Here is a 27089-nt window from a genome sequence, read left to right on the forward strand (position 1 = left end):
TATTGTGCGAACTTGCTTAGCTACTTGCTCACCAAAAGAAGTCAGAATCGGTCATCTTTCAGAGGGAGTTAAGCCACAGATCAGTTCATTCACAAACTTTAAACTGGAAAAGATAGGGAACTGCATCTGCTAATTCCCATGACATGTCTATCATCTAGACCTATCTATATAACGATAATGCACAAGTAACCAAAGCACTATCAAACAGAACCTACCCGACTCTAACTTGTTACAATGATCTAAGTACACTAGTTTTCCCAAAGTCTCACCCCGACCCAAAAGCCATAATGTACAACGCCATATGACTCTATACATGACTGCAGGAATGTGCTGGAAGACGCAGTTAGTAACTAGAGGAAAACTGAACCACCATCCATCTCAATGCTCATGTCTTCCAAGTTAGTGGGCAACGCATCTCCTACCAAACTGTTGTCTTCGAAGTTCATGTCCCACGTGAATCCATAACCATCATCGATGAGCTTGGTGCTTATTCCCTTGGACTGATGCAGAAGATTCAGCGTGGAGTGGGACTTATGGCCATGGAGAGACGATGACGTTGAGGATAACGAAGCAACCTGAGGGTAGGTCATCATCCCACAAGAGAAGGCTTGATTCGGTGGGGGATTATAATGGGATGCGTCGAAATTCACCAATGGAAGTGATGATGCAGCTGTTGCTTCATTGAAGGTGTAATGTGGGCTCAGCAAGGTGTTGATGGCGTTATCTTCCTTGCTCTTGTGGAATACTCTACACAACACCCAATCCTCCTGCCAGGTATATGCCACTGGATTTATCAGCAACATGCAATGGATAGACTCCAAAGCAATGCATGACTCGATAGAGTTCTATCATCGCACTCAAGTTAAATGAGCTTGGACACATCTTCCTTTCAGGAAATAATGGGAGAACTGACAAATCATTGTTCTTTCCTTTAAATAATTGCCCCTCTCTCTCTCTCTCTCGTGTATTTTGCAAAGGAAAAATCTCCTTCCAAGCGATTCTTTCTTCCTTTTTAGATAGTAACTTCCACGTGATTCAAGAACGGTGTAAAAAAACTTTCTTAAAACTAGTCTAATATGCCCAAGAATAAAAATTTCAATTATTAATTAGGTGGTCCATAACGCGTAGACGTGGAGCGTTTCCACAATGTAATTCTCACTGTCTGTCGTACTTTTTCTTTTTCAAGAAGATAGCTGATTGCATGAGAGAGAGAGAGAGAGACCTTGGGAGGCATATGTGGGGACTCCAAGCGAAATTCATGCATGATCCAACCGGTTTTGATCCCATTAGGAGCTCTGTTCCGGTAAAACACCAATGTCTTTCTCATCCCCACGACCTCTCGCGTGCTTGGGTCGTGCACCACGCGGTCTTTGCCTGTGGCTTTCCAGTACCCCGATATCGTTGCGCGGTTGGTCCGGTAGCCGGTGGCGTACTTGCGGTCGCGGAAGCTGAAAAAGTACCACTCGGTCGCGTTGAGCTTCGCCACCTCTGCGCGTACCCAACAAATATGTAAGCAAACATTAGTACGGGGTCGACAACTGAATGACTCCAAGTCATGCAAAAGGACGCTTGACGAGTGATACGATTATTATATAGAGTCGTGACGATACGATCTACAAAATTAATTCCAATGTGACAAACTTGTTGGAAAATTAAAGCTTTTACCGTTCCATATAATCGACAGTGAGGATAATGCGATGATTATATTCGACAAATAAGGATATGCAACGTATGAATTCCATGCGCAAGAAGCAAATTTGTACATGTGCAAAAGAGCTATTGCCTCTTCGGTTTGATTTCGATATGAAAGAGGGTATGACACGAGTAAGGTCGATCATGTTAAGATTGCATTAGAAACTTGAAAACACCACCTTGAACATCTTATAGAAATAACATGTGACCTCATGATAAAATAAAAGAGAGAAACCCTAAGAAAGTACATAATTACTACCAAATAATATGAGCAATTACCCCATACATTGGTCTTTTAATTAGATATATGGTTCAGAATAATGTATAAGTCGATCCTATCTTCTTCTTCTTTTGTGGGGGGGGGGGGGGGGGAGAGGTTAGGTTATATGCTGCTCACTTCTGAAATGAATTAGTTATTACTAATCAAAATGACATGAAGTCTCTCCATTTTTTAATGATAAAGACTGTATAATCGTCCGTAACTTTTTTGCGACAAGCAAGGTTTATACGTCGGCGGGCATTAATAATTGTAGCGAAGAGTCAATGTTGATGCAATAATTGGAAGCAATAGGTGGTCCTATGTACTATGTACAATGCATTTATGTGTGATTCGAGGAATCTAGTTGACTATATATCCTCCCCATGCTTACCGAAGCGTCATAATCACCACGATGACAACCCCACATAACTATTTTGAACTCATGTATGCAGTGCAATTTATTGCCCTCATGCATATGGAATGCCAAAACTCTTAATTTACAATATTATAATGTCAAGTTCGAAAAATAACGAGAGAAGCTCGCACCTTATGTAAAGCAATATGCTACGTACATATTAATTGATCCGTTTCTAATAATATAAGAATTTCAGGCAAATGATTTACTGATGATGGTATCGGAGCCGTGCGAATCCCGATCTTTTACATATAGTTAAATTTTTTAGAAGAACGATTTGCTTAATACAAGAGATCACGGCTTGAGACATGTTGAACTCCACGTCTTCGTCTTTTTGATGTACACAGTGTACTATATGTCAATGATTGTGTTTCTGGGTAGAAAGCTGTCACCTCTAGGGAGAATTCACTGAGTAGTTTTTTGGCAAATCAAGGACTGTTGGCCTTGATTTTTGGCAGACTCATACATATTCGAGCTGATCAAGAATTGTAATAACAAGGTGATATAGATGTTATGTTACATAATTCACTGAGTAGTTTCTAGGGTCTTGTCCGGAATCCTCAGTTGTACCTTAAGCTTTTCAATATAGAGGATGGAAGTCACAAGGAATCTACAGTTTCCCAGACAATTTTTGGTTTATCATACTGTTAATACATAGCTCCACAGCACTAAAGGGGCAAGTCTAATAAGAATTAGATGTTCTCTCAGTAGTTCCAACTTTAGTTATACTCAAAATTGCATCTAAACTTAATATTTTGCTGCAAAATTCATAATCCTCTGTTGTGGAATTTCGCTCCCGTTTTCGTATCCAAACCTCATATTTAATTGATACTGAGTAATTGACAACCTCTCTATCTTTTTATTTACTCCAAACCCCTACAGTTAATCTTGTGAAAAAAAAAAAAAAACTGTGGCAAAACCACGGCAGGCAGCCATTTAGTGTAGTTAGTCATCTATAAAAATGTTGAAATTGGAAGCAAGAGAAAAAAAAAAGAGTGAAACCGTGTTGCTTCCTGAATAATTTTCTAAAAAAAAAGCAAGGTTAGACCTATCGCTTCCAAAATGATCTCTCTCTGTCTCTCTGTCTCTCTGTCTCTCTCTCTCTCTCTCTCTTCTCTCTAATGCACTTCTAGAGCCGGAGCACACTGTATTTGAAAGGTGACGTGCTTTGTCTCCTCTCAAATGATGAGTATCTATATAATACATGTCACCGCTCGAGATATTTGTGTTTTTTTGCAAGTAACTTATGGTAAAAGTATAATTAAACTATGCATCTATATGCTTTTTATCTTGATAATTTGACCTGGAATCAAGTGTGTAACCGCTTTTAATATAAATCCATGCTTCAATCTGTGTCCTTTATTATTTTTGAGGAAAGAAATGGCGCGGACGCAAAGCAAGTAAAGAGAGAGAGAGTCGAATAGAGCTCAAAACATCACAATAATTCACCGACAACAATTTGAATTTGTCAAAGCTGATTAAAACTGAGCTTGCACTAGACTTGGATTTCTGCATGAGCAATAATTGTGATGGCCAAGCATGAAAAAGAAAAAAGGCAAATAACATTCCACGAACAGCAGCTAAAGGTGGAGAGAGAGAGAGAGAGAGAGAGAGAAAGGAGAAGAAAAAGTGGACATACCAGGAAGTTGCCATGGCTCGCAGGTGTGCAAATCGACTTCAACTAAGCTCCCCTTCAGCACCTCTTCATTGGCAACCTTTCTGTACAAATAATGGCACACCAGCTCTTCATCGCTCGGATAAAACCTGAACCCAGGAGGCAGCGTTGCCCCAATATCTCTCAGCCCCATTTCAAGAACCCAAACACAAAGCCTCAGCCCAACAACAAGAAAGAGGAACAGAGAGATCGTCTCTTCTCTTTAGGATTTGGCGGTGGATGAGGGGAGGAAAAGAACCCTGAACTTGATTCTTCTTTGCGACAACCTTTTCCAAGTGTTGGTGTCATGAAGAAAGCTGTTATCTGTGCGTGTTTATATATAGTTGCAGATGTGAGGAGCGACATTCCCGGACATTTCTTGGAAATATTATATCGGGTTAAGTCTCGTGTAGTTAGTTATGGTGGCAAGTTTTCGAAAGGAAAACCAAAGTGACAAGAAATCTTATTCCTTTTTCTTTTTAATTTAGCTTTGTGTGGTAGGGGACTAATTGCTTCTGCTGTGCATTTCTCTGGTTGAGATATAACGGCAATTAATGCTCCATATGTACAAAAGCCAAACCATTTTAAGCAATACCTTGACACGTGCAAAGTTTGGCCTGCACAGATTATCCTAAACGCATCCCGTGATAATCGTTCAATTGCTATTTCGTAAATACGGTCAATCGACTGAGCCGAATGCAAATGCGTCCGCAACATGTGTTTTAACACTAACACGAAGAAGCTTTGGTAGACATCCAATGAAAATTACATGTTTTAATGGGTTCTAGTTTCTCATCATCACGATTATCTCATATAAGGAGGAAGGTACATGACGTTAATATAATTGGAGCGTCGATCACTCCGTGCAAATTCATCATGTTCATGAATTAGTTTGGAGAGTATGTGAAGGAACGAATTGCTAAAAGACCCTCAACTCCTCCAATTACGATGTTATTCAATGATATGAGTTTCTCCAAAATGGGAAGTCCCGGATTCAAGAAAGAATTGAACACGAATTTCGTACTCAAATCAAGGGTGGTCTCGAGAATTATATAAGTTTGAAAGGGAAATAAGATGGAGCTGCAAGCTAGTAAAAAAAAAGAAAAGGAAAAAAGGGTTTGTTTTTTTTAAGAAGTGGATAAAAACAAATGTCTGCCGCCTCCCAAAACTAAGCCGTCCTTCGTGTAATGGCTAAGCACAATCCGACAACTTCCCGGTGAAGCCCTTCGGCTTCACATGTTTCATACTCGCATTGTTTTTCTGGATTGTTGAATCCTTATTCATCGCGATCTGCTAAGATTTTTATCACTCTTTTTGTTGTGTAGTCCAACGTTGGTAACGTAGAGGGAGGACAAGACAGCATGATTAACATTAAGAAAGCTTAAGACTGACATTGATTTGAAGTATAAAACAGTTGAGCACGAATGGACACTCGCTGTACACAGTGAAATCTCTAGTTTTTGAGGGGGTGTTTAAACTTTTATTTTATGTCTTGAACTTGTAGTGTAATTTTCAGCTTTTGTGGGGCTGCGAATCTCGCAGGAGACGGCGCCTTGAAAAGTTAGCAATCAAAGGTGAAAGAGTGCAAACTTCCGATGCCGGATTCGAATCTCATATATACTCTTGCAAATAGTATGTTTTAAAGTTCACAGTGATTTCATAGTCCTGATGTCATGACGGGCGGGTTATATGCTGGCCTTTCATTAGCCCCGAGCGAAAAGAACTCTAACTTCGACATCGCCACAATAAATTTGCAATTGAAGACCTATGTTAGATGGTTGTAACGCCAACTTATAAGATCAAAGGCAATTTAATCCCTGCATGAAAGTTTCATAACTCCATGCTGGCCGATCCAAGTCCCTTATCTTGCAATTGAGATGCTAACAAATTATGTGGCATTGGGCGAGAAATAATTTGGTGATGTGTTTTGTTGCTAAAAGACATCTTGACTATTAGATTGGGTACGACCCACATGAAACCCATATATAAGATTCATCAAATCAAACGGTCCGAATTCGTTTTATTAAATATAACATGCATATTTTCTTGACATTAAGATCTCACGCCCAAAAACTAGCTAATGAGACAGAGCTGAGATTTCAAGGCTCCATAAATCTCATCACATCAAAGACTCCTATCATAGATTTGACATCCAAGTCCCAGTACCTTATAATTGTAGAGATCGTTGCAATGGAGAAATCAATCTGAACGGACAAATTTGACTTGATGCGACATGCAATTGTAATTTGCTCTAACCTTTATTTTGATTTGACTCGAACGCAATCGACACTCGCCACGTCTTTTGCAAATGAAGGTTACGATATACTTTCTCGGTAATAAAATAAGTTTCATTGGCAATAGCGCTATTACAAAGTACTTTTTATAAATAACAATGGAACGAAAACTCTTCTAAAAATTAAATGAATGTAATTACCATAGTTAAAAAAAAATTATACGTGCTAGTGCTCAATTTATTAAGAGCGAGCATCAAAAGTCCAATATCTTCGCCTGTAAAGACTGCCATAAGGGAGCTCAAGTCTAAACCAGTCAATATATCCAATTTGATCCATCTTCACTCAAAAATTTAAATTAATGAGTTATGATCCAATTAGGATAGATATATTAACTGCTCCACATCACATCAATCCTCCGACGTGGGATTCTTTAACACAACTTCCACGTGTATCCTAACAATCTCTCCTTCACGCATAAGCTCAATGTTAGGTCCACTTCCCTTTAATCCAAGTATCATTATGCATCAAGATATCTATCTCATCTTGAATCTCCATCAACGCCCAACTTTGCCCAACTTCATCTCTAGTCTTTTTCTCCAGATCGACCAAGCTTGTGTTGCTACACCACACACCCATTGCCTAGAAACCACATTGGTCACCAACCATCGGCTCTGATATCATTTGTTGAGAGTGAACAGCAGAAGTTCGATACCTTCGCCTGGGGAGATCGCCAAGAGAGAGTTCAAGTTCACCCCCGTCAACATATTGAGTTGGACCCGCTTTCACTCAAAAACTTAAATTAATGAGTTATGAACCAATTATGATATATTAACAGCTCGGGAAAATTGTCCAAAAAGTCCTGAACCTAATTTAGTACTAAAATTTTTGTTAATTGTGTCCTAAGCATTTTCACATTTTGTCAATTGTGTACATTAGGCCGATTTTGGTTGAAAATCGCTGACGTGAATGTTGGTCATCCTATGTGGTAAGGCCAAACGGCCGGCACTAATATGACAATTTTAATAATTTTTTCAATTTTTTATTAATCTTTTTAATTTTCTTTTCTTCTCTTTTCCCTCGTTTTTTTTTTATTTGTTCGCTGCCCTTGCCGGCCGCCTCAAGGGTCACGACGCCCTAGCCCATGGCCGCCAGATCTTGAGCTTGTAGCTGCCATGGCCGCTCGAGCTCGAGCTCTAGGTTTGTGGTCATGGTGGCCGCGAATCGATGAGGCTGCCTCGCCCATGACTACCAAGCTCGACTCGCAGCCATGGTTGCTAGATCTCGATCTTGCAGCAGCCATGGCCGCTTGATCTCAAGCTCTAGCCACCAGATCTCGAGCTTGCAGTTGCCTTCTCTTTTCTTTTCTTTTCTTTTCTTTTTTTACTTGTCGTTGATGAGGGTCGTGATGCCCTCGCTCGGCCTCGTGGCCATGGGCGAGGCTACCTCGCCCTTGGCCGATAGATCTTAAGTTTGCAACTGCCACGGCCGCTTAAGCTCGAGCTCTAGGTTTGTGGTCATGGTGGTCGCAAACCGGTGAGGCTGCCTTGCCCATGACTACTTGAGGTTGACTCGCAGTCATGGTTCCTAGATCTCGAGCTTACAACTACCATGCCCGCTCGAGCTTGAGCTCTGAGTTCGTGGTAGTGGTAGTTGTGAACAAGTGAGACTGCCTTGCCCATGGCTGCTCGAGCTCAACTCGAGGCCATGGTTGCCAGAGATCGAACGGCCATGGTTGTGAACCCAAAGCTCGAGCTCGAGCTCGAGCTCGAGCGGCCATGGCAACTCCAAGCTCAAGATCTGGTAGCCATGGGCAAGGGCATCGCTTCCCTTGTCGACAACTGGTGAGGGCTTCACTGCCCTCGCTGGCCACAAGTACAAAAAAAAAAAGGAAAGAGGGAAAAGAGAAAAAAAAGAAATTAAAAAAGAAATAAACAAAATTGAAAAAAATATTAATTTTGTCATGTCAGCGCCGGTCGTCCGACCATGCCATATAGGACGGCTAGTGTCCACATAAGAGATTTCAATCAAAATCGATCGGATTGACTCAATTGACAAAATGTGAAAGTGTTCATGACTTAAATGGCAAAATTGAAAGGTTTAGGACTAAATTGGTGATAGTGCAATAGGTTTAGGACTTTTTATACGATTTTACCTTAACTGTTGCTCTGCACAACATCAATTCTCCGATGTGAGACTTCTATAATACAACTCACACGTGCATCCTAATAGTATTCTTCATTTATGCGATTCACTTATAAAGCAACAACATCTCAAAACTTTTATCCATCAAGAAAATCAAATTGGTAGAAACAAAGAAAAGCAACCATTCTTGTAGTTGTTGCTGGGTGATAAATGATTAGCGCGGAAGTAATAATCACACAATATTTTCTCCAAGAGAATTTATCATGACATACATTGATTGGTCCGGCCATCAAATGTCCCAAACACTATGCCGTCCTCAAGGCCACACGTGAACCTGCCTATTCAAATCCCAACTTGAGCTAAATCGAGAACATCCTTCCACTTGGAGAAATCAAATAAAGCAAAATCCCCACGAAAACTATCCCCTAAACAAATATAATTTATTAGATTGATCAAGCCATAAACATGATCTGTTCGATTATCTATCACGAAGGAGATATGTGGACCGAACATGATTGGCGGGGCGAACGATAAACTACTACTGTCTTAGATCAAAGGGTCCCTCAAATGATAGGACAACAACGTCGAGCACGTCACAAATCTTTTTAGCTTATATACTTGGGTTTTGGCCAATAATAATAATGTGCGTTCGGACAATGCAATTGGTACCCGTTTGTCGACATGTGTCGAGACGTCGATAATTAACAACTATGATTGCAGAAGCCGACAAGGGATGACTGTACGAAGGTGTCTCGGACAAGCAAAACGAATTCCGATCTCGATGTGGAAATAAAGTGAAGCTCAAGCTTCGGGTCGTGGATGATGTGACAACGAACGGAAAAACGAAAAGCTCTAGACATCATCATCCCTTCTCTTCTCTGAAATTATGCATGTGAACGGGGTTGAAAAATATCTGGAAGACCCTCCTCCATCGACCGAGCGCTGCGGTTTTAGGGTTCTGTCGCGATTGTGCAAGAATGAGGGTTGGTTACGGTGGCCACTCGAAAAGATGTCTGGTCGTTTTCGCGATTGTTTGTGTGATACGATCATAGTGTGATTACGGGAGAGATCAATTGCTTAAAACGAGAGATTGATTCGAATATTCGTTCGGACTCTCTCTTTTTCTGTGCAAGTGGATATGGCTTCACTGATCCATTCATTAGAATTTTAGCTCACTTCTTGCTTGATTCCCGAGATCAATAGGAGGATTTCATAAGCTCGAAATTTACATATCAAAATTAAGTTTTTCCAACATTAAAAAGAATACGGATACTAACATAATTGATATGGAATACAAGTGTGACCCAGATCACGTCCTCCTCTTTTATTTTTCTCTTTTCTATTTCTTTTTTTATTTTTCCTTTATCTTTTTTCTTCTCCTTGGCACATCCCCCTCCGTTCACAGGTGCGTCGTGTCACCACTCAACCGCGTCGCCAACCGTCGCCAACCGTCACCATACAACCCTGGCTCGGCGCTCTCTCTCTCCCTTTCTCTCTCTTTCTCTCACATTTCCATCACAGCCGCGGAACCCTCTTTCTCCATTAGCTCTCGCAGCTAAGGCAGGACCTCCCACAGGAGGTCTACGTCGGCGGTCCCCTAGAGGCAACCGATGCATTGTTTTTTTCCAGCCAGGACTCTCTCTCTGCTTTCTCTTCATCTTGTCCCAAATGGTCCGGGAAACAAAAGGTCAGGTTGAGTGGCCATGCAGGATTCCCCGCTCGTCAGAAGGGTCGCTGGAGAGTCTCTGTCTGTTACTGCAGAAGACTCTTGCGAGTCGCAGGAACAGTTAATCGGGAAGCGCCTTTTCTAAAACGCTTTTGATGAATTTTCTAAGCGAGACAATACGATCAAAGATTTACTGAAAAGCATCTTCATTCTCTTGAAACGAGAGTTTCGAAGAAGCGTTGTTTACCCGAGACAGAAATCCTGCCATCACGGGAAGCAAAACGCGCCGTAAGACACGTCATATCTCGATCTAGGGTTCACGTAATCTACGGGGTATTTAACTTTCAGGACACGAATGATTGCTATTGCTGTCTAATTCAGGAAATAAAGTAGGCCAAACCCGAACTATAAAAAAATAAAAATAGTGACGGAATAAAATAAAAAATAATCAATGACATAAAAGAATTCTGGGATTAGGGTTCTTTCCCTGAAAGGGAATATGGATTGTTAGGTGCGGGTTGACGTTGAGGGGATGAGTGACGGCTTCGTATTCCTCTACCAATAATTTCTTTATTCTTTCTCTGTTGTATTTTGGTTGGCCCATGATGTTGTATGTTCGTTCCACAAAAGTGTCCTTTCAGTTGATTCGCTTCCATAAGTCATGGGCGTTCTCTGTTGGATTCCCCCACGAGTTATTTTAAGGGGTCGTTCGAGCGATAAACGCGTATCGTTCCTATCTCAAAGTCTGAATTTGGATTATAATTGCGCATTTTCGTGGGGTCGATCAATTGGTGTGTATCAAGACGAGAGGATTACGTATCGAAGATCCAGGAGTAGTTAGATTCTCCGAGAATATGAACACTTTTCATTGACACGCCAGGGGGCGGAAAAAGTCATCTTTGAGGTTTTCGTACGATAAATGGAATAGACCCGATTAATTAACAACATCCTAAAAGATTGCCTTATGCATCAAAACTGCGAAAAAGTTAGGATTCGGTCAATTAATGAGGAATGAATTCAAACAGCGATGCCTCACATTGAGGTGGATAAGGAGCATACTTTATAAGTGTTATATCTTGCATTCAAAGAACATGTCAAGTCAAGTAATTATGGATCTCGAGTTCGTGACTATTAATTGTAATCCCACGTAATGTGTACTGTATGTATGTAGTCTTCCTTCATTTTATGATTTAAGCTCTTACATTGGATATTTTGACATGATATCAAAGCACGTGTTGAGAAATTTATAATACTGACACGCGTCTCTCAAACTTATTATTGGGGGTAGGTTCACAGCATCTCTTGATACACATAACATAGGAGCTTGGACATTCTAACAGTAACCATGGTTCAACATTGATCTCTCTCCTCTTCCGTTAGAAAAATATATATGAGGTATGAATTGCACTATCTTTAAGTATTAAAGTTTTTTTATAATCAGCAATAGCCTCAAAATCTCCTTCCATCTATAGGGTAGACTCACATCTTCAATCAAATCTCTTGAGAGAGGGATATATCAGCGCATTAGGTTGGAGAGAAGGACATTCTCTAACTTTTGTTTATTTGTGATATTTATATAGTCTTTCAACGTTTCATTTTGTTTAAGCAAAGTCCTCCAACATTTTCGACCTGTGCAGCTAAGTTTTCTTCTATCAGTGATAATCTACTAAATGAGCGAACAATGCTGAGGAGGCTGTGCAACATGCGTCCCTAACGTAGTGTCACATCAATTGAGAGAAGGGGAGATGGTTCTAGGCAGTACCTGGTGTCCCATCAGCCATTTATGGAAGTCATTGCTCCGTGACAAGGACCGGAGGAAATTTCCTCCAATCATACCTCTAATTAGTTCGAGGAGATCTACTTCAATCAGGAATTCAGGAAAACAAGGCTCCTACTCAAATGAGATCACCATTTCATTCTTCATTTCTCTTTAATATATGCCTATCGGTCGTCCAAAAGTACCCTTCGAGAGGAAGATGCCTCTTGGGTGTATGTACATTGGCCTTAGGGTCGAATATCCATCGAGGGACTTTAGATTTGTATTGTCGCCCCCAACAGTGACAACAAATCTAAGTCGTGCAACTAAGATCTACACGGCCATCATTAACGCTCGCCTAAGCGTATTGGATTGACTTAATGAGAGAACAGTTAGTGAGTTACGCTAATTTGGGTTGGTAATTTTTTTAAATGAGTTACTAAATGTAAGGGATAAAAAGAAAAAGATTAAACGATGGTAAGTAACTCAGATGAGAGCTGGTAATTCATATAGTTGATTGTTTAATTCGACAAAAAGTTGGTAAGTAAGTCTAATTTCGATTTGTAATTCCATATAAGAGTTAGTCATTCAAAACGGTAGAAAGTTTTGTAAATAAATTTGGTAATTTCCATAAAAGTATTGATAAGTTACTTAGGAAAAAAAGTCACCCGTCATTTCTTTGAACGACAAATTTTTGACACTTATAATACTTAATGAAATTTATGAGAACAGAAAAAAAAATCCATAAACTTGGGCATAGAACAATAGAATTCTACATATGTTTAGACCGACCGGCAAATTTGAAAAGTTATTTGATATTGAATATGGTCCACTTGCTTAAAGATTCGCTTACAATCTGTCATCTCATTTAGTGTAGACCGATCTCGACATTTAATATTTACTAAACAAAGAAGTCGCTTTTCATTCGTTTGAATAGTAATAATGCCCAACTATAAGGGCTCATAGGTGAAGATAATGCTGGAAGATAAAGCTTCAAATTATACTAAAATAAACAAAAGAAAAGAGAGGAGGGTTCTCATTCTAACCATAGCTATTGAAGTTTGATGGAGACCCAATAAAGTTCTATCTTTTTTGGACACATGGCATGTTACTCCCTTGAGAGACAATTTTCTTAGTTTTTCAACCAAAAGTTCTGTAATAGTAGAAGATAAGAAAAGGAAATAAAAAACTTGACTACTTTATATTGAAAAAGTTTCTTGGTATACATTAAAATTCAAATTAAAAATGACAAAAGGGCAAACTTTTTGAGTTTTAAGGAGGAAAAAGAATACATATGTAATTTCTTTACCAAAAAAAAAGAAAGAATACATATGTAATGATTCTGTCGGATGTACATACACAATGTTACTTTAATCTTATCAAGACTGCTAATCGTACGTAGCATGCTATTTCTTTTCAAAATAGTAATAGAATAATGACATGTTATTGTCTAGCCTAGTAGTCTTGATAAGATTAAAGTAACATTACATGTGTACATCCGACAGACACTACAGCGAAAATCAACTCTAAAATCATAACATATATTGTCCCGGCGTACAAAACCTCAATTCAACATAAAAGAAAGCGAAATTGAGGACTCTTTTCTTTCGAAAAAGATAAAACTTTCTTATATTTTATATCTTAAAACTATACATTCATCTAGGGAAAATTGTCCAAAAAGTCATAAACTTATTGCACTTTTGCTAATTCAGTAATAAACATTTACACTTCTTGCCAATTGAGTCCATCTGGCCAATTTTGGCTGGAAATCGCTGACGTGAATGTTAACCGGCGACATGGCGCTAACGCGAACATTTTTCTTTTTTTTTTCCTTTTCTCTGTTTTTTTTTTGTTGGATTTAGAGTTGGTCGGTGAGGGTGGCTGGCCGACCCTCGCCGGCCACAGGCAAGGGCCGGCGACCCTTGCTAACCCCAGGCGAGGGCCGGCCGACCCTCGTCGGCGCTAGGTGAGGGCTCTTGCACCCTCGCTTTGGCCAGCAAGGGTTGGCCAGCCCTCGCCTGGGGCCAACAAGGGTAGCCGGCCCTCGCCTGGGGCCGACGATTGCTTGTCGCAGGCGAGGGTAGGCCGGCCAACTCTAAACAAAAAAATATAATATAGAAATGGAAAAAAGAAAAGAAAAAAACCATAAAAAAATTTAAAATATTATTTAAAAATATCTACGTCTCGTCACGTGGCCAGCCAATGTCCACATCAGCAATTTCCTACCAAAATTGGCCATATGGACTCAATTGACAAGAAATGTAAAGATTTAAGACTCAATTGACAAGAAGTGTAAAGGTTTATGACTTAATTGGCAAACTTAAAAGGTTTAGAACTGAATTGGCAAAAGTGCAATAGGTTTAGGACTTTTTGGACAATTTTCCCCATTCATCTAACAGTTGGCAGCAGTCCCAATATTTTTCATGGTGTCAAAGCAAGAGATCTTGAATCTACATCTTTCCAAACCCCTATTTGGCTCTCCTACTATATATTGCCGCACTTTAATATGTGAGAGGGAGTGTTGTATTTAAATATGAAAACCGCGCCTCCATATAACGCCTTAATCGTTTGGGTTGGGCTTTCTAACGAATTCGATAAGCAAATTAACAATTCGACTCTTGATTTTCTTTTGAGGGGGAGGGGAAGAAAAACCACCTCAATCTAAGATCAAGATCGAGTGAGGCTTAAATTTGATGAGCAAATTAGAAGAAAATGAGAGTGGTGGTTGCAAATAATCATCAACTCACCAACGTTATTTGGCAGGGCGCACTTGAAGGAAGGAAGGAGTGGATGGGATTTCGTGATCAGTTAAGAGGAGGGCTACAATTAATAGCTTTACGTCCTTTTCAAAATCAAAAGTAATCTTTACTTTAATAATGCCCCGTATCCAAAGATTCGATCTATGGCTTGATAATATGGAAAATTGTTGTCTGAAAGCTTAAGCATCGTCCAACACGCAGGCATCGATGTGATGGATCGTTGAAGAATTATTTCATAATTAAGGGAAATGCGACAAGCCCAACCGTGCGTATCTAATTAAAGCTTAACATATACTATCACTGATGTTTGATTATTCCAGAGCTGTGAGGCCTTGAGGTCGAGCCTTATATGTTTTGATTAGTTGATGATTACTCACTCGTATTCTTTTCCTTTTCCAGTATTTTGGTAAAATTTCAAATACGATTGTGAAGCTTTTCTTTTTCTCAAAAGAATGTCCATGACAGACGTTATTTCAAATAAAACTTTGAAATGAGTAACTTAATCTTAAAACGCACCCCCGCTAATCAGCCGGCCAAATCTTCGTCGGCCGGCGAGGACATGCATCTCGCGCGCCACTTTCCAAGCCATGGTCATGGACAACTTCGCCCAGGGCATTTTTTTTTGTCCTTCTGTCCATTTCTTTTTCCCCTTTTCCTTCTGTTCATCTTCTTCTTTGTTCTTTTCTTTTTCCCACTTTCCGAGCCCGCGCCACCTCCGCTCTTACTTCGATGTATGCGGTTAAATCTTCAAGCTCGCCGACCGCTTGAAGGGCTTCTTCGATTTTGAGGAGACGACGGCGAGGAGCAAGGGAGAGCAGTGGCGACGGTGGCTACGAAGTGAGGACCGGATGCAAAGTCAACTATGCCTAGATTCCTTTTTCTCTCCTCTAGAAGCTTGCGGCCTATGATCATAAAAGTCGCGACCTCCGTCAATTCATTCCAGTGTAGGTCGCTAGCCTTGCACGGCCACGGATTTGTGGTTGGCCGGTTACCTTCGTGGCCTCGATGTCGGGGTTCGGCTTAGTAGATTCGCTCGATTTTTTTCGCCACAACATGTCAAAGCTCTCGAGCGACCATGGCCGCAAGTGAGAGGAGCTAAGAGGGCCGCAAGTGAGAGGAGATAAAGAGTCACGAATGGGAGGAGAGGGATCGGACATAGCCATTGGCTCAAAGCTCGAGCGACCATGGCTTGGAGCTCAGAGATTTGGCAGCCTTGGCCGCAACTGAGGAGAGAGAGGGAGAGAGCCGCTATGGCCGTGAATGAGAAAATAGAGTGGCCACGGCCACCGACTCGGAGATCTAGGGCATTGGCCTAGAGCTCGGAGATATGGCAGCCAAGGCCGCGACTGAGACGAGAGAGAATGGTCATCTGCATCATTGAGCTAGTGCTGGATAGAGAGCGGTCGGGGATGACACTGGCATAGAAAATCTCCGGCGACTTCCTAACGTTGAATGAGATCGGGCACCGAAAGTGGCCCAGCATGGCTACGAAGGAAGAAAAAAAGAAAGAAAGAAAGAAAAAAAACAAGCCCCTTGGCCAATGGCTTCAAAAGTGGCAGATGAGATGCACGAGCTGGCGAAAACTTGCCTCCTAGTAAGTTTAGGGTGTATTTTGAGACTAAGTTGCTCGCTTCAGGATTTCACTCAACACAAAGTCCGCTCTGGGAACTATTTTGAAAAAATCGTTCCACTTCATGACCGTATTTGAAATTTTTCCAATGCACTACGTGTAAACACATTTCGTACATGTTCTATTTACGTCTGTTTATAAAGTTGGGGGTTCGGTCCAATTAGAGCACCCGGCAAATTCCATCGAATCACGCGTGCTCAAGTCTCTGATGAGATTAAATTAACTTGGAATGTTTAGGTTCTAACGGTAGCCCGACAAGCCAAAAAAACAACAAATAATAAATAAACGAAAAGGAGTAACTAACCCTAACTATATGTAGATTCGGATTGCGATAGGTTCGTAGGGACTCCATCTTCAAAAAGATGATTAATCATTAAAGCAATCCGCGGCAATCGCAAGTTGCTTTCGGATGGTTGAAATTCTTTGCCCTAAAGCAAAACAATAATTCACGAAGAAGTGAGATTCTCGTGGGCCAAGCAAATTTGTTATGCCATGGCCATGCACAAAGTGATGAAGCTGGCTAGGGTTTTGACAGGTTCTGTTGGTAGGATAGGATACTCTTGAGAGTGATTAAGGATCTCGGATTTGACATTTGTTGATAATTTGTCAAGTGACAAGTGCTTTTAGTGGAGTTGATTTGAATATCTCTCTCTCTCTCTCTCTCTCTCTCTCTCTCTCTCTCTCTCTCTCTCTCTCTCTACACATGGTAAACTAGGTCTAATGTTTCTTTGATATTCATATCAAGCAAGATTCAAGAAGATTTGCACAATCTTTTGGACTATTGTGACACCGCACGTTGCCTTAAGCCCTTTTCCTCACACATTATTTGCAATCTTACCCTCTCCCCAAGCGCCCTCAGCAATGCGTTCAAGGTCCAAAACATGGTCATTTTAGTCAAAACAGAAAACTTAATGTCCGATCTTCTCAAGTGCCAGGGGCAATTTATCAAAGGGAAAATTACCATATCTGTCATAAACTTATTGTACGGATGCTGATTCAGTTCTAAACTTTTCAATTTTGCCAATTTTATCCTAAATCGTTGCGCAAAATTCTAATACAGTCCTTTCGTCCAATTGCCACCGGAAATTGCTAACGTGGCATTTAAGTCAAGTTCATGAACTACATTAAATATTTTTATATAGTTCATGAACCACATTGAACATATATCAAAAGTCTAAGGACCACATTGAATAAATTAAAAGTTTAAGGTCCACATTAAATATTAGGTTAAAATTTAGGGATCACATTGAAAGTTTAGAAACCACATTACACATTAAGCCAAAATTCAGGATCTGTTTGCATCATAATCCCTCTTATACATGGAGTGCCAAGGTATGAGGCTTATTTTAAGGTGATAATAGAGCAGTTGCTCTGCTCGTGCCAACGTAATTTGTACATATACAACTGAAGATCCGGATTTATTAATACACATACGCTACACTTGAATCAAAGGACTAACTTGAGAATACGATGACTCAATCTCTTTTGAGTTTCTCTTAATTAAAACATCAAGCAGAAACAAATCTCATTGGCCCTTGGTGTCCCCCCCGTCAAATAACACTTTCTTGAAACTTCCCGTCGAACAAGAGTCGTGACCAATGACGTTGGTCGAGTGACCTACGAGGTTAAGATACGCAACATCCTAGAAAATGTTATGCTAATTAAATGGATGGCATGAAACCTAGTATCCCATCGTGACGTGCCACATCCATGTTGACCTTTGCATATCCAGAGTTGGAGCTTCACGAGAACAATGAACGAGAGCTTATGCTACAATCACATCTTTTAGACCTAACAGTGTCAAACTTCACTCTGCAATCTATGGAGACACCTTCATAATTCAAGAACGCATCTGCTACTAGGTTTCTTTGAACGAGCTTTTCAAGTGCCTGACACCAAATGACATAGCTCGATCCCGATTCGTATAACTGACGATAACATCCAAGCAAAAGAGATTGCACAAACAGCTTACAAAAAAGTGGCCAATCTTGGGGTCCGCCATATTTAGACTTCCTTATATCCTTCGAGGCCTAAAAGTTACAAAAATGTCAAAACTACATGATGCTGTTCCTCGTAATAATTGGGTAAAGAAAGAAAAATTCAGGAACGGCTTTGTCCTATCAGCACCATTTTTAACTATATGAGGCCTGCAAAATTTAAATAGCTCTCCTATCCAGTATCCATCACACAAACTACATGTTCCCTCTATCCATCGATTATTCCTGGAATATTTCGAGACTTCTATTAGGCCGATTTCAACTTAGCTGATGTCGAGGCAAGGTGAGATAGGGTCCTGTGTCCGACAAAGATCAGGAATGCCCCCAAGAAACCAAGGGCCTTCAACGTCGTAAACAGATCCAACTGTGCATGAGACATCAAAAGAGAAAAGGAAAGTCATAAAGCAAGGACAAATGACCGAATATCCAAGGTTACTCATCAGAAAAAGCCTAATGGATGCCAGAAGGGAAAGACTGACCTTCAACCAGAAAAGCACGTAGAGCAACAGAACTGCTGCAATGCCACCGTGGAATAGTGTGGCAAATGTGGCAGGTAAAACCGAAGAAGGGAAATTCTTCAAATTCACCCCCAAGCAGAATAACTGTCAAAGGTATAAAGCACGTCAATATCCATTTGCTCATAGAGGAAGATAAAATGATCCAAAACTATCGCAGATCATAAACAAGGGGATGTACGAAGGGAAGATGATCACTCATGCGTTATATCAGTAAGAATAAAGAAAATTCTAAACAGCTATTGTATCGTCCATTCGGTGTTTTGTTTGTCATTATTGTGCACAGAATTTCATAGCCACCCAAGAAACAGGCAAAAGAGAAAGTCCCTGCGTGTAATGAGATCAGTAACAGTTGCCTAAAAAATGATAGTAAGAGGACAAGATGCCAACTTTCCAACATATGCAGATGACCAGATGAAATTATCAGTTCCCACAACAAATATGAACGTACAAACAAAAATGGGAATCAGGAAACCCCAACAAAAAGGGTGAGATAATAATGCTTTAAGTTTAGCTTTTCGGGGTAAGTATCATATTTATATTACTTTTTTCCAGTGTCCCTAGGCCTATATTAACCACTTCAATATGAAACATCTAAGCAAGCCAATAAACTAGTATGACAAGCAAGAAAGTTCAATTCCTGAGAAATGCATTTACACTCAAATCTGACATACCCAAGGACAATTCAGCAGAAGATTGTATCCATTGCTTAGATAGACGTGCTATTTAAATATCGATTAATGATCAAGTTAACTTGGTTGTACAAAACTGCAAACTAGCTTATTATATAGTAAATATGCAGATGCAGAGGGATATGGAAAACTAACCCCCACCAAGAACCCAAGGAATGGCAGGAGGGAAAGACCCAGAAAAGAAAGAGAAAGCTCTTTAGGTGGACGTTTGTCAGGACTTCTAAAGATGTGGGCAATCTCCGCTTTGGGACCATATCTTGAAGAGAGATCAGCTGGCTGCAGAGGAGGGCGAGGTGCCTTTTCAGGAGCCTCTGGCAGATCTAACTCGACGTGACCAATGGGCAACAAGAAAGAATTCTCCTGAAAAAATTATTACACATATTGGCTCGCTTTGCTAGGAAAATCAGCAGCAGTATACACGAGAAGAGGCCATTCTCACCATAACAGCATCACCAACAGTTAGCTGAAGGTCATATCTACCAGAGAGATAGAAGAACTTCTCAACCAGTCCCAGGAAATCCTACATGGCAGTACAATCAGTCAGCAAAAAGTGACAAACTTCCTAAAACACAAGCAATTCACTAAATCTGTGGGGAAGCAGCTAAATTGTCTGAAACCCAATCTAAATTTCTAGTTACATGAAAGTTTTTTTTCATTGAACATGGTCAAAGTGCGACCAAAAAGTAGAATGCAGTCTGGATGTCACTGTTTTAACATTTTTTCCATGAAATTTCATATCCTCACGTTAACAAGATTAAGAGATCAAGCAGTTGCATGTGTAGCATCTTCACCAATTTGACAACGCAACTGGCAAATCATGTTTACCTTCAAGTAAATATCATAAATAGGCATACACTCAGGATATAAAGGAAAGAAGATATGTCACTTAACTAGGACCAATTCAAACTGTTTTCCCGAGATCCCCAACACAAATACGTGTTCAACTTTTGTCTCGTGTTTCAACTTGAGAAAAGCCTGCATCCAAAAAGTCCTCAATCCACATTCTGTGGCAAACAATACTGTTTGAGGACAAACGAAAATAATAGTCGACTAGCAGACCTGATGAGGCTTGTAGGTATGACCATGTGGAGTACTCAGCTGAAAGGAAAGTCGCAGCTTTTGGAGGTGATTCGCTGACAATGAGACATCATTTTCTCGATCCAGATTAAGGCTGAATACATCCACACATCAAGTTAACTCCCATTAACTTCAATTTGAAGAAGATTAAATACGAAGCAGATTCTTGATGTGGAATTTACATAATTAAATCAATTCCAGATAGCAATGATTCAAAGCTTCAGTCTACTAGAACGAATAAACCTTATCCACTAATATGAGTGGGCCATATCGATCATCTCACACAATTCTTCAGACAAAATGTAGTCCAAAATTTAAAATTATTAAGTTCATTCCTGAGGAGTCTATACTAAAAGCTCATGAAATCATACTGAAAGTTGGATAACAATATCTACATTCCAATCCACCAGAGATTAGCTGATTTGAAACAGGAGTAAGGCCTAATTTGGCATACCACTAGGTTGAATTAACTGAATACTTTGATGACAACAAATCCTCCATCGCTAGGACCAGAGTTTCATTTAACATTACTCCAAACATTGAAGTGAGAAGATTACTTTAAGGCATTTGGATCATAATGGACAATGCAGCAGACCAACCTTTTCTGGGTATCTACAGTCCCAAGATCACTATCAAGCACTGCGATTGCAGCATTCTTGATTTTCATGACTCCAGTAATATAAATAGGGATTTGAGTTTGGCCTCCAGTAGCATAGGTTTTCCCATCCTCTGAATCTTGAAGTGCCAGCTGTGGGACATAGGATTGATGCATTATCATTCTAGGATCCGCTGTCACCGAATTTATACTCATCTACCCAAAGAATGAAAGGTACCTCAAAAACAAAGATGTAACTTCCCACATCAACAGTCTCAGGCAATACCAAGCTGTGAAATGTGCTCTCCGGATCATACTTGAGTTCCTACATTGTTAATTGAAATAATCAGAAAACCAACTAAACAGAAGTACATCATGCCATAAGATCAATTGGCACCAGAGGAACATTTCCACCAACTAAGAAAGGAGAAGTCCAACTGCACCTGACTCTCAATAACAGGAACATCTCTCGAAACCGAGCTGAAAGCTCGAATCAGCTTCACTTTCAAGGGAGGAGAGTTCAAACCGAGCACAGTATTTACCTTAACCTGTATTTACATAGAAGCATAAGAATTATGACCTGAGGGCATTTGCAAAGGTACAGATCCTTTTCATCTGAAGGATTTTGATTCACTTCTTTCTAAAGTAATTTTTCAGAACTAAGAAGATATCTAAAGCATGTTTTCAGAAAGGAGAAAGAAAATCAGATTGCTTAAATTGTGCTTGAAGACAGACTATAGATTTTGTTCATTTCTGGTACGCATAAAATAAAGTTCCACACTAGAAATTAACCTTCAGCTGGTCTTTCTTTGTCAAAGAAAGGACTGTGCTTGGAAGTGATAAAATCAAGGGGATGGAAACCCTGCACGCACAGCAAAATCAATTGAATAAAATTAGTATAGATAGCTCAACTTATGCTGGGTCCATCGGCCCATAAAACTTCATATACATTTTTCTTCCTAATCACTTTTCAAAATCTCACTTATGCATTCCCATCATGGCATTACCTTCGCAGTACAGCCAAAAGTTGAGGTTGCTGTCACAATACAACTCTTGTAAAAGAATCAGAGAGCAAAGGTCATAGGTCGTTCATGTTAATTTCTGACTGAAACAGACCGCAGTTATGTTTCTCCAAACCTATTTTTTATTTTTGAATTATATTGTTTTACTCCAAATCTAGTACGTGCAATCCAATATGATGATATCAATTTAATCATAGGCCACTTAAACTCAGTATGACAAATGTGGAGCATATAAGAATAGTCTTATTTCATTCTTCTGTCATTTTTCTGTAATTGTTAGCAACAATGACAAGATAAGTACAAAGGAGACAGTGCAAAGCTTCCGAAAGTTCAAAAGGAGAAGCAAAACAAAGGAGCATAAGATCCACAATTGTTTTCTAATCATTAAAACGTAAGAGCCAGTTTCTCCTTATTGTTTTTTCCTTTTTTTTCCTTTCCTTTTCAGCTAACCCTTCAAATTCTACTTCATAGAAACATCCCAGATCTTGTTTTGTCTTATATTTAAGCAGCAACCTATTCAAAAGAATAATCAGATCTGCTAGACCATCTGTTCAGTAAAAGCTCTTTAAAACTGCAAGTCTCTGGTCTAATTATAATTTCTTCGTGATCTGACAGCAACTTATAGAGAGTATCTTAACCAATATCATTTCATAAACAGGTAGATAGCTGACAGTGAACAAGCAGATAGCTGATATCAAAACCATGGACGCGTACCTATTGTTTTCTAAACAGGCTAATGAACTAATCTGATTGAACAAGTCTTTGGCATCCCCAGGAATTCCAATCCCAAGGAAGAATTTAGCTAAAGCCAATATTCTGTCCTGTGGAAGCTGCAAAACGAAAAAGGGGCATGTATGCATTATGACAAATTTTCACTGAAACTTACTTGACAAAGCCTGTACAAGACATAAGGATCTCCAACTCACAGTTATACTTTCCAAAGTCACAGATGCAAATGCTGTTAGCCCTTGAATGACAGATGAGGTTACTGAAAGCGGACCTCGATGTTCACGTGCATCAACAACTTTCTCATCAAAGTAAAAGGTCCCATCATCTGCAGCAAGGATCACCATTCATTTAATAATATGTCTAATTGCTTAATGAAACAAGAATGTACATTGTGCTTTACTGATTTGCAATCTCTGTGAGGTATCATTATTATAAACTATAAGACTTTGTTCACTGGAATATTCAGTAAGACTTTACAAGTAAATTCGAGACATCTGTTAATGAATGCCATTATTTGCAGGTCATTAATGTCTTCAAAATTCTGACCAAAAAAAAATGTCTTCAAAATTAAAATTCACATCGCCTAAATGTCATCTATTCAATGAACCAACGAAGGGATTATAAACGATATTCCATAATCCAAAGACCTTGTACCACTTAAATGAACCGAAAATTCTGAATCATGTGGCCAGAAAAAAGTACAGCTTAACTTTCAAATGAGAAGGCTGAGGCAGAGATGACAATCAGACATACCATATTTTTCAATACTGTCGAAAAGCTTCACTATATCATTCCTGACTGTGCGGATCTGCCATCAAACAGAAAGTTAAACAAAGAACAATCTCATCCGGTAAAAACAAAATGTATACAACAATAGCATACAGAGTACAAAGCAGAACAATTGTGCATCCCGCACATCTATGTCATAGGTGCACCAATAAATATAATTAGGCAGTTATCAGCTTGCAGCTGTAAAATTGGCTTATCTCGTAGCACTTACAAATTCCTTTTCATTGTATAGTAAAATTTCAAATGACAGCATCCTGAGCAATCTTTTGACACTACTAACAGCTAGAGGGCCTCTTTTTTCACCCTAGCCAACATGTCTAGTTAATTGGATTCTTTCAGTTAATTATAAGGTATCAAATATCTAAACCATTCATTATGTAAGTGCAAGACTAAACGCTACATTATTCTATCAATATCAACTTGAGTCTATCAAACTACTGAAGATGACTTACATTAGTCATAAGATGGCCAAATCCATCTAATGTATCCTGCAGAAGCTAACAAGAACTGTGCCCTACTCTTCTTGTTGTTACATGTATCGCTGTCATCTACATTTGATCTAGGCACTTCACCAATCCCACAATCTTATATGTGATTCAAGCAATCAAGGTACCAATCACAGATCAACCCTTGACAATGACACCATGATTATAATTTAAATTCATAAGCAAGCACAAAATCGAGCTTCTATGTGATAAAACCATATAGTGAATAATCATCTAATTTAAGCTCATGTCCGTCCAAAACAGCAAAATATATATCTATTCTTTAAATCATTTTAAGTTGATAAAGTAGTCGAACCAAATAGGGAAAATATCAAAAAAAAAGAAAGAAACAGAATGCCTTGCTAAGAGCACGAATTCAAGGTGTGTTTGGAATAATCCCTTTTTAGCCTTCCCCTCATACTTTTGCTTTGGCATTCAAGGTTGAACTTTTATCAAAGGTGCACCTCACATCTTTAAAAACAGATAAATATTGACATCTAAGTCGTGGAGAGATTTCATAATCTTTTTAAATTTAAATTTTCTTTTTTGTTTTGGTGGGAAAGCCAAAACATACAAACTTAAATAAAACATGCATAACCTTGCTTAGGAGGAAAAATATAGATCATGATGCATACCTAACCAGCTCATTAACATCAAGATAAAAATTTTTGAAGATACAGAAATTTGTGAAGATATGTAATTTCCCCATTTAGATTTATTATAGGCCTTTTCAGAGGAAGTAAGGAAGAATCACCAAGGACTGATTGATTTCAGGTGAAGCCAACGAAATGACACCGGCAAGTGCTTCAAGTGCCAATCCTACAAGAGCAAACATCATCAAACTGAGTGTAATCACAGAAGCTAGCTAGATCCCAAATACAAGACAAGTCTGACATAGTAAAGCCGAGACAGGATAAATCTTTACCTGCAGCATACGTGCTAGATTCAGGATTGCTAGAACTATAGCGCCACCTTCCATCACTCTGGCTGAGAGCCTGTCAATGAATTGGAAGATTAAAGTACATTACCAAACAATGCCATTACTAAGTTGAAGGGTCATACTGACGTCAAGATAGATCTCCTTACAAAAGAAGGCAGAGAAAAAGAAGCATATATGACTTTGGGTCTGGCCCAGATTCCATCCAGAATACCCCATATACATTACCCAAAAATCTACAGAATAGTGGTGTCTAAGAGCCTAGTTATTGTAGTGAATTTTTAGACAGACCAGTCCCATTTGGTCAGAGGTTTATGAAGGCTATCGACATACCTTGATCGACTGAAAAGTTCCTTCAGCATCACCAAGAAGAACTTCAACATTAGAAGTTTGATCCTAGAAATGTTCACAACAAAGGAGGAATTAGTTTGCTTGAGATGAAAAAGCTCCAAAATTGAAGCTGAAAGCCTGCCTGAGTCGCGTAAATAAGGAAAATCGATGCCTCCCGTTAATATGCGGAAGGCTCTGGACCAATGAACACAGAATGATCTCATTTTTACCTTGATTAGAACAAGTCCACCAATTGAGTAGTAGAAGTCAAGTAACGAACTTGCATCACTCAAAACAGCTTTAAGTCTTGATGCAACGACCTCCATAAGAGAGAAAAATCATTAAGCCTTGAAAAAAGACATTTTCAACATCCCTCGACTGGGAAGTTAGAGAGAGAGCGAGAGCAAAGAGCTCGAAATACCTCAAACGAGGCATCGTCCACATTGCATTTCAAGATGCTGTTAACTTTCAGGGCGTAAAACAACTCTTTCGGAGCTGAAGACGATCCAAGAACCGATGTGACGGACGGACAAGTGGCGGCGCTCACATCACCCTGCTTCTCAACTCCGAGAATCTCGAATGTCCGTAATGCCTCATACGCCTCTTCTAAGCTGAAAATTTCCAGTGAAAGTTCAGCTAGTCACTTCACACATAGATTGCGAATCCATAACGACCGAACCAAACAATCAAAGCACAGGAACTCGCATGTTCGATTTCACAGCAACCATCGGCAGAGAGAGAGAGACAGAGAAAGGAGGAAAACAATATCAGAACTCAAAACCAACAGCAGATCTAGGGTTTAACGGGGATTTTCCCACCAATCACCAAACAACAAAGGAACCACGGACAGCGGACCTCGCAAAGGAGCCACCGACGGGCGCAAACAGCTCGAGAGCGGCGGATCGGTGAGAATCCGAGACCGGACGGAAGATCGACGCGGCGTTACAGATCGACAGAGCCGCGAGCGCGAGCATCAGGAGCTCAGCCATCCGGGTGCTCGCCATACCTGCAAATGCCGAGAGAAGATCGCCCGATCAGCGAAACGCGAGACACCAGCGGATTCGATGCGGGAGGAGGCCAAGTGAGACTCGAGCGAAGGCTGTACCGACGACGGCGACGACGGCGACGACCAGAGCTGCGATCGCACTGAAACTTGAGAGAAAGTGTCGAGACTGAGAGACGACTGCTCGATGAAGCGCTCGAGCCTTTGACTCGGTAGAAGAGTAGGGCTTGACTTTTTGGCAGATGCGGGGGTTTAGATTGGGCCTCGAGTTGAGCCCATTGGGCCGGAAATCGGCTGCGAAAGGCCCAAAATTTCGCGTATTGGGCCCAAGTGGGGCCCACTCTCGAAGAGCTCTCGTGCCGCACGAGCGCTTGTCCGTTCGAGCCGGAGCAGGGCTGGCGATTTTCCGTCCGCGTGTCGTGAACACGTTTACGGTTGGTCCCGATTCGTGTCTGACATAAAAAAAAGCGAATAGTCATTTTGCGATTCTCACGTACCGAAATAGTATCGCAATAAGAACGCGCTCATCTACATCGATTCGTGTCGCCATACGAGGACGTAATGTATCGTGCCGTGTCACATTCAAATTCCTTTTTTAAGGTAATTCGCACATTGTCTCGATATCATATAAAGAAGCGGTGCAGTGTCCAATATTGTCAATCCTAAAGTCGAGTTGCTCGAGTCCTTTAACTTTATGCGAGTCTCTTGTAC

General features: G+C 40.1%; 3 protein-coding genes across 4 annotated transcripts in view; 1 reads left to right on the forward strand and 2 right to left on the reverse strand.

Moving 5' to 3' along the window:
• The window catches only part of LOC130139003 (uncharacterized), a 42352-nt gene extending 15883 nt beyond the window's left edge, over positions 1-26469 (forward strand). Inside the window, exon 3 of the mRNA XM_056314894.1 lies at positions 26458-26469. The gene's annotated coding sequence lies outside the window, so the exon portion shown is untranslated. The remainder of the gene's footprint in view (positions 1-26457) is intronic.
• LOC115673476 (NAC domain-containing protein 21/22) lies at positions 69-4384 on the reverse strand. Its single transcript, XM_030595660.2, has 3 exons — positions 4006-4384; positions 1223-1488; positions 69-767 (listed from the first exon to the last, which is right to left on the reverse strand). The coding sequence occupies exons 1-3, from the start codon at positions 4172-4174 to the stop codon at positions 351-353; spliced, it is 852 nt and encodes a 283-aa protein (XP_030451520.1). The 5' UTR covers positions 4175-4384; the 3' UTR covers positions 69-350.
• LOC115673482 (dolichyl-diphosphooligosaccharide--protein glycosyltransferase subunit 2) lies at positions 18176-26585 on the reverse strand. Of its 2 annotated transcripts, none has more exons than XM_030595665.2 (20): positions 26481-26585; positions 26231-26381; positions 25797-25986; positions 25606-25695; positions 25379-25441; positions 25034-25103; positions 24863-24927; positions 23588-23642; positions 23032-23159; positions 22820-22935; positions 21876-21945; positions 21527-21631; positions 21322-21408; positions 21088-21236; positions 20471-20582; positions 20303-20386; positions 19851-19931; positions 19547-19771; positions 18684-18806; positions 18176-18568 (listed from the first exon to the last, which is right to left on the reverse strand). In XM_030595665.2, the coding sequence occupies exons 2-20, from the start codon at positions 26377-26379 to the stop codon at positions 18452-18454; spliced, it is 2079 nt and encodes a 692-aa protein (XP_030451525.2). In that variant the 5' UTR covers positions 26380-26381; positions 26481-26585; the 3' UTR covers positions 18176-18451. The 2 variants fall into 2 exon arrangements, with proteins under 2 accessions (XP_030451525.2, XP_056170868.1); XM_056314893.1 differs by having other exon boundaries at positions 26490-26559.
• Between the last annotated feature and the right edge of the window lie 504 nt (positions 26586-27089).

This window comes from Syzygium oleosum, unplaced genomic scaffold, assembly GCF_021117445.2.
Source record: "Syzygium oleosum isolate NSW1041296 unplaced genomic scaffold, Sole_v2.1 Sole_v2.09, whole genome shotgun sequence".
Classification (NCBI taxonomy): domain Eukaryota; kingdom Viridiplantae; phylum Streptophyta; class Magnoliopsida; order Myrtales; family Myrtaceae; genus Syzygium; species Syzygium oleosum.

What these genes read in the sequence shown, in the direction of transcription:
- LOC115673482 (XM_030595665.2), bottom strand. Translation starts at nt 26,379, where the DNA reads ATGGCGAGCACCCGGATGGCTGAGCTCCTGATGCTCGCGCTCGCGGCT. An exon ending in TGACTTTGGAAAGTATAACT is followed by an intron (nt 22,936 to 23,031) that starts GTGAGTTGGAGA and finishes TTCGTTTTGCAG; the next exon opens with CTTCCACAGGACAGAATATT. An exon ending in ATACCTACAAGCCTCATCAG is followed by an intron (nt 20,387 to 20,470) that starts GTCTGCTAGTCG and finishes TTTTGGATGCAG; the next exon opens with GCTTTTCTCAAGTTGAAACA.
- LOC115673476 (XM_030595660.2), bottom strand. Translation starts at nt 4,174, where the DNA reads ATGGGGCTGAGAGATATTGGGGCAACGCTGCCTCCTGGGTTCAGGTTT. An exon ending in CGAGCCATGGCAACTTCCTG is followed by an intron (nt 1,489 to 4,005) that starts GTATGTCCACTT and finishes GGGTACGCGCAG; the next exon opens with AGGTGGCGAAGCTCAACGCG. An exon ending in CCCCACATATGCCTCCCAAG is followed by an intron (nt 768 to 1,222) that starts GTCTCTCTCTCT and finishes TATACCTGGCAG; the next exon opens with GAGGATTGGGTGTTGTGTAG.